The following is a 15,771-nucleotide window of genomic DNA, read 5'->3' on the forward strand; positions in this document are numbered from 1 at the left end:
TGCCAAGCAATACAACGTAAGACGTTCTTCCTCTTTCCCCGGTAAAACCTGGTTGTCTGTCGTCGTTGCTGTGGAGCAAGCCCCGAGGACGAATCGTTCGCACCCGACGATCCAGAGGGGTCACGGCATTGTTAGTCCTGTGGCTTGTTGGAGTCTGCAAACAATCAAGATTTTGATACCTACCTGGCCGATGTGCAAGCCATACCTAGTACCTGCCTACATTGTGTTAGACCAATGCAGAGAGAGCTACAAGACGCAATGAATCCTGCGGGCGTAGTGCCCGCTAAGAGTGCCTCAACTGAGGTTCGATGGAGGGAGGGGGCAGTGAGCATCCTCGGCCACGAACCCGTTTTTGGAGTTTTCCCCAGATCGAGCCCCGTAAGCGATTTGATTTCCTTGTGTAATCAGTCAAAGGTCGGGCAAAGGCCGTCGGTATGGCGTATAGACGGGCGGCAAATCGACAAGTGCAGCACGTTTTCTCCGGTTCATACAGACGAGTCGGGAGAGTTTTCTCCTGAAATGTAGGAGCTACGGCCCCTTCATCAACTCGGGCCGGTTAGTATCTCAGGGCTGGACAGAAACTATCAAAGTCTGGCGTAGAAGCCGTCTTCCAGTGAAGACTTGGGCTTGGTATACGGGAGCTTCTCCGGACACCAATCGCGCCTCCCGCGGGAGCGAGATTGTGTAGGTAGGCGGGATCGAGCATCTCGATGCATCGAGGAAGCCCCTGAAGAGGCGGCCTGAGATGAGACACGGCAGAAGATTGCCGAAATAGCACGAGCTTGGTCGAACGCAAAGAGCCCAGGGCGTCATTAGCGGGCTCGCAAAGCAAGCTTCGCCGATGCGATGCACTCTTGTATGTAATTACATCAAGATAGTTTTGCCCCCAGCCGCCTGGCTCCAGTGACGAGGAGATGCATGAGGAGCGCTCCGAGTTGCCAGTTGCTCGCAAGTACGATGACAATTGAAGGGAGCCGCACCGTTCCCAGCCATGTCGAACGCAGAAGATACCGCGAGCAAGGTGAGGAGAGCCCGATATGCTCTGTGACATTAAGCTCAACTGGGTAAAAAGGGTAGAAACGGAATTTTCGTTGACCCTCAAACCCATGCAAGAAGACGGCTCTCCTCGCAAAGCTTGACGCGAGATAGTGTCAGCCTAGGGCGGCGTCTGGTTGGCTCTCGGAGAGCTCTCCGGTTGCCAATTGTAAGCCAGTGACGACAGACGACATGGCCTCCGGGCGATCTGATTCGTCGTCGGCAGCTTTTCCATCCGCCGGACAGGAAAACGCTGATGGGGCATGAAGCTCCGTGCCGAGCAGGTACAGTAGACTCTTCGTTGGCCGTGAGCCCTATGGACTGTAGGGTACGAGCATGGAAGGCCGACGCTCGCTTGGTTGTTTGAAGTTGCTCAGTTTCTTGATTTCTTGTGAGTTTCTTGATTTCTTGTGAGTTTTGTTTGATTCCATCCCCTCCTGTCCCGCAAATTGCCTCTGGAGGTTGAGCCGCGAGCATGTCGACTGCATATCACTTTCCCTTCTTGTTTTGGCTTCAAAACGTCTTGATTGCTGAAGCCGAGTGAAAGAAGTTCCACAACGATGAGGTAGGGTAGGCATCTCCAGCGCACGCCAGTGCCGGCATAATACCACCTCAGATCCTTTGGGGACGATGTCAGCGAGAGCGAGGCAGATGTCGTAGAGCATAGGCAGTTGAAAACCACAAGTCCGCGTCGAACTTTTGGAATAAAGACATGCTACGTAGTAGTAGCATCGCCGTCCCGAGCAGATTGCACGTGTCCTCCATCTTCATCGGGGCCAAACGGTTCGTAGCACTCGAGTGCCCCGTGCTACGATGCGCCCTTCCATCGGGTTCTCGGTTTCCGATCCAGCACCCACTGAGCCAGGCCAGGCCAGGCCAGAGCCGGTCGGTTTTGAGGGTGGGCATGGCAAAGACCCCATCGGACAGCCTCTGCGCGTTCTCCAGCTTACCCGAGACGGCCCATCCATGTGTCCTCGAACGGTGTCGCCAAATCCCGCAGGACTAGCAAGTACAAACTTGTATTCGCCGGCTCCGGGGGCCAATGGGCGCTGGCTCCGATCGCTGGCGAGGCTGGCATCTCAGTCAGGGTATCGAATCGAATAATACCGAAGCGTCGCTAGGGGGCGGCCGAGTGACAGCGCGTGCCTGGTTGAATGGCCGGAGGGAGAGCGATGAGCACCGCCCAATGGGTATGCAACACGCCTCCAGCTTCCCAGTGCCGCAGCGCTGGAATTCTGCGTCCCCTCGGACGCGACACTGGCTGACGTCAAAGCACAAGGGCTGCGCTCTGCTAGTTCCGCCGCCTGTGTCGATGCTGGTGCTGGACGGCGATGCGCACAGTGTCGAGCGTAATTGGGACAAAGGTTCTCAGCGGCCGGAGACTTAAGTCCGGACTGTATGGGGAGCCGGGCTGCGCACGGTCCAGTCACAACGGCCGCCGGCTCACACTCATGCGCCACAGCTACCGCTCGTTTGGGCGAACTGGCTGCACATCAACTGAGGACGAGCAAGGATCAAGAGAGGCTGCGTTTTCTCTGGGCTCGCAGGCAAATAAAAGTCAAAAATCACCACCGCGAATTGGCCAATCAGCGCACGAAGAAAGGCCGGAGCACGATGGCGATCTGGGGAGCTTTTGGGCCGGTGACGTAGCAGCGTGCGTCGGCTGTGGCTGGTGGGAACAGCGTTACGAGCACCTGTGGCGGTGCGGCTGCTCTGCTCCTAACGCTCGAGATATCGCCAATCCTGTTTGCTGCACGGCGCTTGGGTCGCCGCTACAGGTACTCGCCCGGGGGAAGACGACGGTCGGAGGATGCCGAGATGGTCCCTATAGACGAAACCAAGGTGCTGCAGTGAAGCAGCGCAGCGGCGCGCACCTGCTGGTGACAGCGAGGGCTCCCCAGGGCCTCTCCAGCCCCGTCCATCTCGACCGCCCACAGTCCCACGTATACCTGGATCGCCACCATCGGCAGCCCTCATGGAAGAAGCCGAAGCAAGTCGTCCTAGCTAAGCAGATCAGAACCGGGGCCGGTTCCTGGGCCCAGAACAAGCGCGACTGCAGACGCCAGAACTAGGCAGAGCTGCACCCCCCATTTGCCGGGCTCCCCTCTTATCCCCCAGCAGTGACGAAAGCAAGATGGTGGGAAGCACATGTGCTTGAACATGCCTAGCACGCGGCGAATTCATGGTACATCAACTAGTCGACAAGCTTGGCCGCGAGGAATCCGGAAACAGAAATCAGGTTTTTGAGCTTCTCCATTGAAGCACCTCCAGACCCCAGTAGTACCTTTACTGTATATAAAGATTGCCACCAATTGCTGAGTCTGTGCCGGAGCTCTTCTCCCTCCATCTGATAGTCATCCAACGCCCACAAGACGATACACGTGTCGAGTGGTGAACCCAAAAACCATTCAGACATTCTCACAGCTTCCATTACCTTACCTTACCTTACCTAGTACATATTACTCGGCAATCCCCAGCAGGCTCTTAACAGTACGCAGGGCGTTCTCTTACCAGCTTTTCTGCTCTGTTCATTATATCATTTATATTCTCGGCATAATCACACCAGACCCAGACATTGGTACTGCACACATATCCGAGGCCGGAAACAAATTCGCTTCAACCAGCACTGCAATTGGGTCAGTACACCTACTCGGACGGACTTTGCCCGCATTGGAAGCTCCGGTGCGGAGATACGACCATCACCCAAGGAAGTCCCCAAGGACACGCGCAATATGGACTCCCACAATGTCATGGCCGCTCTCATCGACCCGCAGCTCCAGATGATGGGCCCTGGAACGACCACTGGAAACATGCACTATTCTATGCCAACATCATTCGATCCGTGGACCTCTCTGCTTGAGCCGATGGACTTTCCACCAGCTGGGCAGGACATGGGCATGATGGAAACCGAGCTCCAGAGCTATTCAGCCTCTCCCGAGTCTCCTTTCCACAAGGCTGACAACGACTTCGACTCTTCACTGTCCCCGTTGGAGGATCTCCTCGACATGGACGAGTCGTCCGGAAACACCTCCATCTCCACAGGCCGCTCCGAGTCCGGCGGCGCAGGGAGCGCAGACAAGCAGACGCCGGAGACGGTCAAGGCTAAAAGGAGCCGCCGCCGCCGCCGCAGTGAGACGGAAAAGAGGGACATGATCAAGCAGCGCAACCGGGTCGCCGCCTCCAAGTGCCGGCAGAAGAAGAAGGAAAAGGTCGACGAGCTCAAGGAGATGAAGTCGAGCCTCGAGCGGCGCAACAGCGAGCTCCAGCTCGAGTACCAGCGCCTCCGCCAGGAGCTCGGCCAGGTCAAGAGCCATCTGATACGCCACACGGACTGCAACGACCCCAACATTGACCGCTGGGTCGAGAACGAGGCCAAGTGCTACGTGCAGAAGCTGGTGCACAAGGGCGAGCAGCGGCGCATGGGCAGCGTCGGCAGCATCAGCAGCGCCGATGGTGTTGCCGAGGGCCTTCGCACAAACTCTGTCCATTCGACGACGGCGGCGATGGCCTCTGAAGACGCGTACATGGGATTGGGCTGAATTGCCATTCGCCGTGCTCTCGGCATTCCTTGGACGATTCAGCAGGGCACTGCCATTCTCACTCTCAACGATGGCTCAAATCATCTCTCCTTGGACTGGACGATACCCACTCGACTCGCTCTCTATTCGAGTGGTTGTTTTTTCCCCCTTTTCTTTTATTTCCTTTTTTTCCATTTTATTTCTCTTATTACCCATGTCACAGGCATTCAAAAGTCACCCGACGCTCATTGTGCCTGAATGTCCAGGATGGACAAGGCAAAAGGAACACAAGCAGGAGAAGACTCGAAAAATGAGGACGAGGCCGCACACCATAAGCATATACGACGATAGCCGGTTTCTCACAGGAGGACCTAATACTTCTTCCCCCTCACTACACACACACACACACACACGCTCACGCTCCTTTCTCTGAAAAGCAGGAGGGAGAGAGCCTGCATGAAGGGTGAATACAGCCTGCTAACCCCCCCTCATACCCAACTCTTACATAGTACTGAGAGCCGTAAAGATTTAACAAGAGTCACAGGTACGACTTTTGTTATTCTGTTGACCCTGGCGTCTGATGTTTAGTACGGAGGGCAGCGAACTGAAGCGATAACACGATTTTGCGAACAACACTCTTACTCGACCCGGAGCGACTTCTCTGGAGACATGCGACATGATTGTTTCTGCTCTCAACGCTCTTTGAGCATTCAGAGCCAAGGACGACGCGCCTCCTTTTACGACTATCCGCCTTCATTTCGATAATATAGAAGCTGGGCTTCATTTGTGCAATTCCAAAGCACGCAAACTCCACGGGACAGAGGCAAGATTCCTCTGGCAACAGGCGTCTCAACGGGTAGGTGCTTATAGAACGACGATGGCTATGTTTTATCATAGCGGCATAGACAGTCAAGCGGACGCTGTTTGCCGCTGAGTACAGGGCGGTATTCTTGAGCGATTGGTGAGCATTGGGCGCAGATTGGTTTTGGTAGGCGTAACATTCATGGAAGGACATGATGCACAGGGTTGAGGACGAGCATCTGGAAGACCAAGCGTGATTGTGCTTGGTACCCATGTCAGGGACCTGGGGAAGATGAAAGATGACTTTCGTGTACATACAGTTTGTCTTCTGGTGAAAGTATCAAGATGAGCACTAGATGAGAAAAGCTTGTCAGCTAATGAACCCAAGGTTACCGAGGCGGTTTGCGATAGACGCATATTGGGGTTTTGTGGCTCTTACACGCACGCATTCCCCGATTCCGGCCGGTTTATAATTCGATGGACGACATCCCCGTCTCTCACCACCATGCTTCTCCGTCATCCTTTGTTTCGCTCTTCTCTAATGCGGACTGGGGCTCGAGCAGTATCATGGTCCACGACCCGCTCAGTTACACCATTGCAGTTATTTCTTTAGCATGGCGCTGTCGCGGGGCCTATCTAGCCGTCCGGAAATGGACTGGAAGAAGCATAAACGGAAAATTGAAAGGAAGCGCGCATGGAGCAACAGATCCAGACTCGATCCCTTTTGAGTGCGCGAAGGGAGCACTTGGGGACTATCTTCAAGGATGACCAACCAATAGACTCGACCGATCCAGCCGGTACTTTGATCGTCTCTACCTATACTTAGATTAGTGGCAATCGGAGTACCGACACGATAACGGTTCCACTGAGCTACCTATTCCGCCGCTAATATTCGTCGGTGATCAGCGTATCTCCAAGGTATAAGCAAACAATGCCGAGTTGTGGGGAGAGTGACCTGAGTGATCCCTTCGCGCACTCAAGGGGATACGCCTTACGGCTTTATAGGAGACTCCCTGGACACCTCCCTCTCTCGAAAAGAGGTTCCTACCTACACGTACTCTGAGCTATAGCTGCTTTACGGAGTGATTTGTTTTTATAGAATCTATTTCTTTTGATATATAAATCTACATCTACGATATCTATTTATATATTGATATTTTATTCTATATATATTATAGATGTCTCAGCCTAATAGACCAGGCAGTCTGATTAGGTAAGAGTAGCGCAACGCCTAGCCAGTGAATGCGGCGCCATCACGTGTGAGCGCGAGCTCATTCCTCCTACCTGCCATTGTCTCTTGAAACACAACACACGACGCGTCCGTCGCAACAACGGACCAGGCGAAGGTTGTCGACGAATATCGAGGCTTATCTCCTCGGTCTACTTCAATGGTCTCGCAACACGAGCGGTCCCGTGAAGTCATCCCAGTCCCGCTCGCACATGGATACTGTTGTCCTTCGGGAAGAACTCGGCGCTATGTCGGTCTTCCTCGATTCCTCGAGAGACGTTTCTCGGAGGCGTGGCGGGCCTTCAGACAGCTTCTGAGGCTCTCTACAAGAAGTGCGTCGACGGAGACGGCCTTCTTTTCAGTGATGGCGTGGATGGCTCAAGGATGCGAAGCGGGACGATGTCCTGAGCTGCATCACCCACCTGGGCGATGAGCCGGCTGCGCTCGCGAAGCGTCTGATGACTACCCTACTGCCACGACGAAGACCTGGCACAGCCTAAACAGCCTCTTCAGGGGCTCTGTTGCGGAGCGGAAATTGGACATTGGGGTTGTGGTCGATTTACCGGTTGAAAATGACTTCCCATATTCTTGGTCGCAAGTACTTGTGCCAGGTGAGCTGAAGAGCAACCCGTCAGCCGGCATCGTATCAAATGCATGGCGAGATCTAACGAGGTATGTCATTGAGGTACTTGCAGATCAGGACGCACGTCGCTCTGTCCTTGGCTTCACGCTTTGCGGGTCCCTAATGAGGATCTGGGAGTTTGACAGTCTTGGCGGAATACATAGCATCAGAGAAGTTTGACGTCAATAAGGACGGGGACTCTAATTTGTGTCCACGTCTTTTGGATTCCTCTGGATGGGTGAAGAGCAACTGGGGTTTGACCCAACAACCATCACTACCGAGGCTAGCCGACGGGATTTCCGGGTTCAGCGAAACGGGGAGACGGAGCGACTTATTCTGGACAAGCTGATGAAACGTGCACCATGCATCTCCGGTCGGGCGACCACCTGCTGGAAGGCCTTTCGTGAAGACAACCCACAGACTCCGCTTATGGTCACGGATATATGGCAGTATGCTGAGCGCGAGGAAGAGGGCGAGGTGCTCCGAGAGGCTACAGGGAAAGAAGTGGTGAATGTGGCTCGGTACTATCACCACGAGACTGTCTACGTTCGGTCCCAAATCGATGCTATCGTGACCAATGTTCGAGGTGACCTGAACGCAGACGCAATCAACTTTCATGCCATCAGATCCCCCGAATTCGGTGCAACAGCTACGGAAAGAAGCAGAAGCAGAAGCATCACTGGACTCAAACGATCGTCGAGCCAGATTGGTACCCCTATACCGCCCAGCAATCGATCCTGCTCAACAACGTCCACCAAGCTTGGCAGGGAGTCACTGCCATATCGACTGCACAGGCGTGTCATCATTCGGAATTGCTAATGAGAACGATACTCCAGATGGAAATTTGGGACTAGCGACAATTATATGAGCATGAGATTCTTGACAAGGTGTACAATACGCCCAAGTGGAACCTCAATTCTGCCTAAAGGCACCGGTGAAGCCGAGGTACAGTTGGGTGATTCGCATACGGTGAATAACGAAGGGTGTTTTCATAGGCTCTCCGTGGCTTGGACTCTGCGCAGACCGCAGAGAAGCCTAGGTGATGCCTTGAATCCGGCCGCCGAGCTGACTACATCAACGCTCAGTGCGCTCTCTGGGCCCCTACATGACAGCGTCCCAAGAGTCAGAGACCAAGGCCTTCAATTTCATATGGGAACATGGTTGAGGAGCGCGGAGCCGTCCGGTCGTTTGCCTCAGCCCTCAACCAAGACTCGAGCCTTATGCGCTGCTTTCCCAGCCATGCAAACTTGTACACCAATCGGTCACTGTCGCACTGGCGTAACAGTATTGCTGCCCGCCAGCTAACCCGCCCAGATGAGATGTCCATTCCACCATTCTTTGGTGGGCTGGCTGGCTGGCCGGCCTCACTGTGGGAATACGTGATGCCGGCCAGTCAAGGCTATCTGGAGCTGACCTGGGAATGATGTTTGCTTTCCCTCATACTCCTCGGGTTGCTTTGAGTGATGTTCAAGTACTCCGTTGCCGGTGAATGGGCAAATGTGGCGTTCAACTAGACATTCAGCACATCACCACTAGCAGGCGATGATAGGGAGTGGCCATTTATCACTTCAACTTGGCATCCAGTGTCCCGGGTTTATCTACAAAGATTCAAGAGCCAGTCACCATACACTCTACCTATCTACTAGAAATAGAACCGTATACCTATGTACCGGATTGCTCCCTCCCATTACCTAAGTAGCGGACTACCATCCAAACGAGTGTCCAACACATGTAAACAGGGAATCAGAGACAAAGTCAGAACAGACCCCCAAGAAGCAGTGTCTCTCTTAGTGCCTGTCTCTCCTGAGGGATGGGAGTCGGCGGCTGGGCTGTAAGAAGTCATCAGCACACATCGCTGATATCACCCGTAAACACAAGTCAAGGCACCCTTTACCCGTTATATTCGATTTAAAGTCCGCCGCGACAAGTTACACCAGCTTTCCCCAGTGCAGATTGCTCGATGGATCCAACGTCCCCTGTGTACCGACGCTGTGATTCGTGATCTGGAAGACGACGCCGCCGTCCTCCACGGCGGCCATGCCGATGGACAGGGTTAGGGTGAGGGTGAATGTCATGTTGGTGCTGGTTGTCCATGTTAGCCCAGAGTGCATGCCAGCCGGGCGAGGAGGCTCGTGAATTTCCAGCGGTTTCTTACAAAGTGCAGAACTTGGGTTAACAGTGGTTGGCGGCGAGTGCGAAAGTAAGTAGACTTGCCGGTGAACTTGATACATGGAGCTTGGCTGCCGAAAGCGAGACTACCACCGCTGAGATTGGCGTTGAATTTGTAAACTCAGCGTCAGCAGCCGGCAATAGGCACTTCATATTATATGGATAGGGTCTCAAATTGACCAAAGGTCACAATCCTCAGAAATGATCCGGAGCCATAAGAGCGAGTGGCCCGAGCACGTAGGCGCCCCTGTGGTTGTCGATATCGATCCATTGGCCGGAGTAGGTGGCGGCCTGGGAATTGGGCATGGGCAGATTGGGCACCATGAGTTAGCAAAGAGCATTGCTGTCGTTGTTGTTCACATTGAGCGATGAGAGAGTGTCTCTCCAAGGGGTAAGTGTCGTAGTTGACTTCCTTGAAGCCAACGAATGAACTCATTGTTAAGCAGAGCCTGGAGGCGTGATAGCTGTGCTAATGGCCTAGAAGTATATATGCTCTACATGGAGAGGGAGGCAACTTAGAGGCTCTTGCTATTACTGAGGTGGATATATGTCTACTCCAAACCAGTTGCTGAACCCATAGAGCTGCAATACACTGAGCGACCTCCCAACTTACATCTCCATCCCATTTCCCAGACAACCAACTACCTATCACAAACCCATTCTTTTCAAGCCCACATTCATCGTGGCGGTCAAGCAAGACTCAGAGGTCATGACAATCAACATCTCGGCCAACCCCATCCCAGCCGGCCAGCACTTTGAAGTGCTCACAGACGACGACAACATGGACACAGCCGTCTTCTTCCTGAGCGAGGACAACCGTCTACCTGGTCACTGTCTATCAAGCGCCAAACCTACCAGGCTCGAGTGTGGACAGTTGTCCGGCCTTGTTCCCGGCGGCGGCAAGGTCCAAGCCTTTGTCGTCGTTCAAGCACCGGCCTCTACGCTCGACATCTGCGTTGCGATGTATCGGGACGACACGCATTCCAACTTCTTCCTTCTGCACAGCCTCTCCTTAGGGCTTCTCGTCCCGCTCCGGTCTCAAAGACCACCCCTGGAGAGTACTTTCTCACGATTGAACACATCTAGGTGATATAATTCATATAATTCACCCCGTGGCTCGATGCTACTGAGACAAATACTAGCGTGGGGGATGTAAGTGTAACAATCCACTGCTACGAAGCGTGTCTTGCGCACTGCCATGACAGCATACCAAAGGGCCTGCTCGCCTCCTTAGCACAGAAGGAACCCGATTTGTCCAGTTTGTCAACCACCAAGCCACGCCGTTGGGCCGCTGGACCTTGGCTACGAACCCAAAGAGAAAACATTGACGTCGTCTTGGGCACTTGCACCCTCGGAGACGGCGCGTTCGTCTTGTACGAGAGCTTCACCGGGCTTACCCATGTACAGTTCAAGATCTTCACGGGCAACACCATGATCGTCGAGCCTGTATGTCCAGCTGATGTGTCCAAGAGTCACTCATACGGTACGCTGTGCCCCTTTTGCAGCTGACCAATGTCTACTCTACTCTTCAGGAGCAACCTGTATCGGCTCCTTTGTTAATTCCACCTCGCATCGGAGCATCCTTCTCGTCGGTGGCCCCATTCTCACTTCCTCCAAGGCAAGCGAGTATTGCTCCGCCACAGGCAAAGGAACCGCTATCAGCACAGGAGACAAAGTCTGCAGCCTCAAAGACCTCCCAAGTCATCGTGTCCGGACAGACTCTGCGATTCTGGTATAGGACCGATGCAGATTGCCGTCCACTACTACACAGCAGACAGCACAACCCTTTCCAAGGGCACCGTAATCCCCATCTCACCGAGGGCAAGGGCGGTCGGACTCTACCACAGCCAAGTTTGTCAAGTACTCGGTAAGTCATCCACCCCAGCTTCGAGCCAAGTTGGATCACCCGCTGACTGCCCACCAGAAACTCGACCTCACCATCTTCAACTTTGGTGCCGCCACCCTTTCCCACGTCCTCGCCAAGGGGGAAAAGGCCGACCAGCCCACCATCAAGCGTTGGAAGGGTACAATTGCTGCCGTCGTCGCCGTTCCGACCATCTGCGTCGCGCTCACGCAGGACATTCACAAGGCCGAAGAGTGAATCGTCATAACAAACCTTGTCGCCAGCCGCTTCTTCGAGGCGTTTTTGAGTTTGGCAAGCAGCTGGGATTCGCGGCGGCATCGTGGGATAACGAGATTGAGGGCATCGTCATGTATGTCGGGATGGCGGTGCAGCAGGTTTGCACGTGTGGTGGCTACGGGTGCAAGATTCGCATCTTTGTGGAGGAGTATGAATAAGTGGCATTATAGGCGAGTTTGGTATTGCGATTCAGGGTGTTCCCTCTATGCCATTGTCGAGTAGGAAGAGATGCGACGCAGTTTGTTTACATGATGTAAAGAACAAGGTGTCAAGTGTGAAGTCCTTCCTCTGATTGAAGTCGTGACCTTACTTGGCAAGGATATCTAGTAGGTATGCTATATAAGAGTCTAATAATGGCCGCTATGTCACCTAAGGATCGATAGCTCAGTGGTAGAGCGAGAGATTGCAGATCTCTAGGTCACGCGTTCGATCCGCGTTCGGTCCTTTCCTTTTGGCGTTTTTTTCCACCACTTTTTGCTGTCATTTTTTTTCCTCCCGTGTCTCATGCTGTTGGCCTTTATAAAGACAAATAAGACCGCCCTCACACAAGGATCGATAGCTCAGTGGTAGAGCGAGAGATTGCAGATCTCTAGGTCACGCGTTCGATCCGCGTTCGGTCCTTTAACTTTTTGACTTTTTTTGCAGTATGCTCTTGCAGCCTCTTTGATATTTCAAGGGATTTGTGATGCTTGCTTTTTGACGCGCAGGGACTGTGCATAGAGAGATGGTGTCCAGTGAGCGATGTGGACTCAATTGCTCACTTGTTCATGGATGGATGCACTGAATATCCATCCCCGAACTGACAATCCACCTATGAGCAAAATGGAAGAAGCACAACGTTCGGCTTAGAGAAACCATCGCAATCTTCAGGTTCTCGCCGTGATTATTCCCCGTTGTATGTTGGCCTACTCGCGCCTGAAACGTGTCTTGGAAATGCCCTAGTGTTGTATATTATGCGTTGCTCCCTCTGTCCTGCAAACCGGCTCTAGGCATTTGTTTTTGAGCACCTGTGAATCAAGCGTAGATATGAATAGGGATGCTTCAATAAAAGACCTTTTTATATAATGCTTCCAAGAACAGGTCACTGTTGCTGCTTCACAAGATATTTCGAGACATGGGGTTCAGAGGTTGCATACGGTGTTACATACCTACCCTACAATTGGCGGCTTCTCCTTATCGATAAGATAACGCCGCCCCGATTAAAAAGTTTCCCATGCAATAGCATGCGACGATCCTCGATTGACCTGAATTCCGACCTCGACCTCGACAAACTCCTCCTTCGTCCCAGCATTCTGCGCCCGAAGCCGAAATGCCTGCACGAACTGCTGGAAAGCAGAAGCCGCCGCACAAACCGAACAAGACTGAACTCAAGAGGCAAAAGAGGAAGCGCGACCATGAAGACCTGCAGAAGCTCCAGGAGGCCATCGCCGAGCTGGTGAGTGGAAACGAAACGCAAGCTTGTTGATGCTTGACGTGATGGCTGATGATAATTTTTCCTAGGACCCCAAGTCTGGCAAATTAAAGACCTTTGACGACTTGTCCTCTGCGATTTCACCTGCGACAGCATCCGGCCTCCGTGCGTCACACTTCAAAACCATGACCGAGATCCAGGAACAAGCGATTCCGTTGGCATTGAAGGGCAAGGACATCCTCGGCGCGGCGAAGACGGGCAGCGGAAAGACATTGGCCTTCTTGGTACCAGTACTGGAGAAGCTCTATCGCGAACAGTGGACAGAATTCGACGGCCTGGGTGCTCTGATCCTGTCCCCGACTCGTGAACTGGCGGTTCAGATTTTCGAAGTGCTACGCAAGATCGGACGACACCACGCCTTTTCAGCAGGCCTGGTCATCGGTGGCAAGAGCTTGAAGGAAGAGGCCGAGCGATTGATTCGAATGAACATCCTTGTCTGCACCCCGGGACGAATGCTGCAGCACTTGGACCAGACGGCCGGATTCGACGCGAACAACCTGCAGATCCTGGTGTTGGACGAGGCGGACCGAATCATGGACCTCGGCTTCCAATCTGCGGTCGATGCGCTGGTTGACCATCTGCCCAAGTCGCGCCAGACGCTCATGTTCAGTGCGACGCAAAGCAAAAAGGTCTCCGATCTCGCCCGGCTGAGCCTCAAGGATCCCGAATACGTCTCGGTGCACCAAGACGCCTCAACAGCTACACCTACGACCCTCCAACAACACTACATCGTCACCCCGCTCCCCGAGAAACTCGACACGTTGTACGGCTTCATCAAGGCGAACGTCAAGAGCAAGATTATCGTCTTCCTCAGCTCCGGCAAGCAAGTCCGGTTCGTCTACGAAAGCTTTCGACATCTTCAGCCCGGTATTCCGCTGCTTCACCTGCACGGCCGCCAGAAGCAAGTGGCACGGTTGGAGATTACAAATAGATTCACCGCCGCAAAGACGTCGTGTCTGTTTGCAACCGACGTGGTTGCTCGAGGCATCGATTTTCCTGCTGTTGACTGGGTCATTCAGGTCGATTGCCCCGAGGACGCGGATACTTATATCCACCGAGTCGGACGAACAGCCAGATTCCAGAGCAATGGCCGCGCCGTTCTCTTCCTCGATCCAAGCGAAGAAGAAGGAATGATCAAGCGACTGGAGCACAAGAAGATTCCCATACAAAAGGTACACGTCAAGGAGAAGAAGAAGAAGAGCATCAAAAACAACTTGCAGGACATGTGCTTCAAGTTCCCCGACTTGAAGTATCTGGGCCAAAAGGCGTTTATCAGTTACACAAGATCAATCCATCTGCAAAAGGACAAGGAGGTGTTCAAGTTTGACGCACACGACTGGGACGCATACGCATCGAGCCTCGGCCTGCCCGGAACCCCACAGATCAAATTCCACAAGGGCGAAGATATCAAGAGGATAAAGAACGCGCCTCGCCATGCCATGTCGAGCGACTCAGAATCAGACATGGACCTGGACGGAGAGTATGACAAGAAGAAGAAGGACAAGAAGAAGCCCGAGGTGCGGACCAAGTACGACAAGATGTTTGAACGAACAAACCAGGACGTCTTGTCAAGCCATTACTCCAAGCTCGTGCTGGACGGGGGCGACGCAGCCAAGGGAGACGACGACGAAGACGACGATTTCCTGGCCGTCAAGCGGCGCCTCAACGACGAGGACCTCGACCAAATCGCCGGCAAGGCACCCGCCAACAACGCCAAGATCATACCCCTCGGGGGCAACGACCTCTACGTCGTGGACTCGAAGCGCCGCGAAAAGGCCCTGCAGTCGAAGAAGAAGATGGCGAAATTCCTCGGCAACGGCTCCAAGCTCGTCTTTGACGACGACGGCAACGCGCACGAAGTCTACGAGCTGCAGAACGAGGAAGACTTCAAGCAACAGGGTCCCGCGGAGGAGCAGCGGCAAAAGTTCCTCGATACGGAAGCGGTCCGGGTCAAGGAGGCCGATCTGGACGACAAGATGCTCGCGAAGCAGCGCAAGCGGGAGAAGAAGGAGAAGAGGAAGGCGAGGGAGGCGGCGGAGCTTGCTGCTGCTACTGCGGGAGGCGAGGCGAAGCTCGGTGGTGGCGGGGACGGCGATGGAGAGGATCCGTTGGCTTTGTTGCGCTCTTTGCCGATTGCTGGCGAGGAGGAGCGTGATTCTGATGCGGAGCCGCCGCGGAAGAAGCCCAAGAAGTGGTTCCAGGATGATTCCGAGGAGGAGGAGGAGGACGCGAAGAAGAAGAGAAAGGACGGGAAGAAGAAGAAGGGAGGCAAGGTCATCGAGGTGGATCAGGAGCCGGAGACGCTGGAGGATTTGGAGGCTTTGGCTGCGGGCTTGCTGGATGGTTGAGGGGGCTTGTGTTGCGGGTTTGGTTGACGGTGTTGTATATCGTACAGGTGTAATTCAGAGCATTGTGATATTTTGCAGTTCAGAAATGTCAAGAACTTGTATAAACGGTCAAAAGGCTGTGGTATATCCAGCACTCCTGCTCAAAGCCCCATTCCCTTCCCCTTCTCACGCCTCTCAAAGCAGACAAGCAGCACATGCACAAGACCAAACACCAAGAATCCAAAGGCCGGATTGGAATTTCCATTGTTTCTTTCATTTCAAGATACGCTAGAAAGAAAAAAAGTCACATTTCCCACCACTTGCTCTCCTCCCATGCTGCATGCCTATGTGCAAAGGGAAAAAGCGGAAAAAGGGGTATTCCTTTGTTTCGTCGCGAGCTCCATCTGCCCAAATCCGTTACACATGTCCCACCCTAATCTACGCGTGCGCCTGGCTCTCA

General features: G+C 53.6%; 7 protein-coding genes across 7 annotated transcripts; 6 read left to right on the top strand and 1 right to left on the bottom strand.

Moving 5' to 3' along the window:
• Positions 1–1,848: 1,848 nt before the first annotated feature.
• CCMA1212_006699 (uncharacterized protein) lies at positions 1,849–3,107 on the top strand (the record flags this gene model as incomplete). The annotated part of the gene is made up of 3 exons (XM_073703904.1): positions 1,849–2,016; positions 2,245–2,384; positions 2,462–3,107. 3 exons carry the CDS (start codon positions 1,849–1,851, stop codon positions 3,105–3,107), a joined length of 954 nt encoding a protein of 317 aa, XP_073557596.1.
• Positions 3,108–3,767: 660 nt separating this feature from the next.
• CCMA1212_006700 (uncharacterized protein) lies at positions 3,768–4,574 on the top strand (the record flags this gene model as incomplete). Its single annotated transcript, XM_073703905.1, has 1 exon — positions 3,768–4,574. One exon carries the CDS (start codon positions 3,768–3,770, stop codon positions 4,572–4,574), a length of 807 nt encoding a protein of 268 aa, XP_073557328.1.
• Positions 4,575–6,642: 2,068 nt separating this feature from the next.
• On the top strand, positions 6,643–7,384 carry CCMA1212_006701 (uncharacterized protein; the record flags this gene model as incomplete). The annotated part of the gene is made up of 2 exons (XM_073703906.1): positions 6,643–6,983; positions 7,017–7,384. Exons 1-2 carry the CDS (start codon positions 6,743–6,745, stop codon positions 7,382–7,384), a joined length of 609 nt encoding a protein of 202 aa, XP_073557327.1. The 5' UTR covers positions 6,643–6,742.
• A 54-nt stretch (positions 7,385–7,438) lies between these two features.
• CCMA1212_006702 (uncharacterized protein) lies at positions 7,439–8,023 on the top strand (the record flags this gene model as incomplete). The annotated part of the gene is made up of 1 exon (XM_073703907.1): positions 7,439–8,023. One exon carries the CDS (start codon positions 7,439–7,441, stop codon positions 8,021–8,023), a length of 585 nt encoding a protein of 194 aa, XP_073557330.1.
• A 1,109-nt stretch (positions 8,024–9,132) lies between these two features.
• Positions 9,133–9,315, bottom strand: CCMA1212_006703 (uncharacterized protein; the record flags this gene model as incomplete). Its single annotated transcript, XM_073703908.1, has 1 exon — positions 9,133–9,315. One exon carries the CDS (start codon positions 9,313–9,315, stop codon positions 9,133–9,135), a length of 183 nt encoding a protein of 60 aa, XP_073557329.1.
• A 767-nt stretch (positions 9,316–10,082) lies between these two features.
• CCMA1212_006704 (uncharacterized protein) lies at positions 10,083–11,474 on the top strand (the record flags this gene model as incomplete). Its single annotated transcript, XM_073703909.1, has 7 exons — positions 10,083–10,459; positions 10,516–10,525; positions 10,589–10,819; positions 10,879–11,105; positions 11,152–11,173; positions 11,226–11,240; positions 11,298–11,474. The coding sequence occupies 7 exons, from the start codon at positions 10,083–10,085 to the stop codon at positions 11,472–11,474; spliced, it is 1,059 nt and encodes a 352-aa protein (XP_073557325.1).
• Positions 11,475–12,822: 1,348 nt separating this feature from the next.
• On the top strand, positions 12,823–15,332 carry CCMA1212_006707 (uncharacterized protein; the record flags this gene model as incomplete). Its single annotated transcript, XM_073703910.1, has 2 exons — positions 12,823–12,948; positions 13,014–15,332. The coding sequence occupies 2 exons, from the start codon at positions 12,823–12,825 to the stop codon at positions 15,330–15,332; spliced, it is 2,445 nt and encodes an 814-aa protein (XP_073557326.1).
• Between the last annotated feature and the right edge of the window lie 439 nt (positions 15,333–15,771).

The sequence above is a fragment of the Trichoderma ghanense genome (genome assembly GCF_004382785.1).
Source record: "Trichoderma ghanense strain CCMA-1212 chromosome Unknown scaffold_8, whole genome shotgun sequence".
In the NCBI taxonomy this organism is placed as follows: domain Eukaryota; kingdom Fungi; phylum Ascomycota; class Sordariomycetes; order Hypocreales; family Hypocreaceae; genus Trichoderma; species Trichoderma ghanense.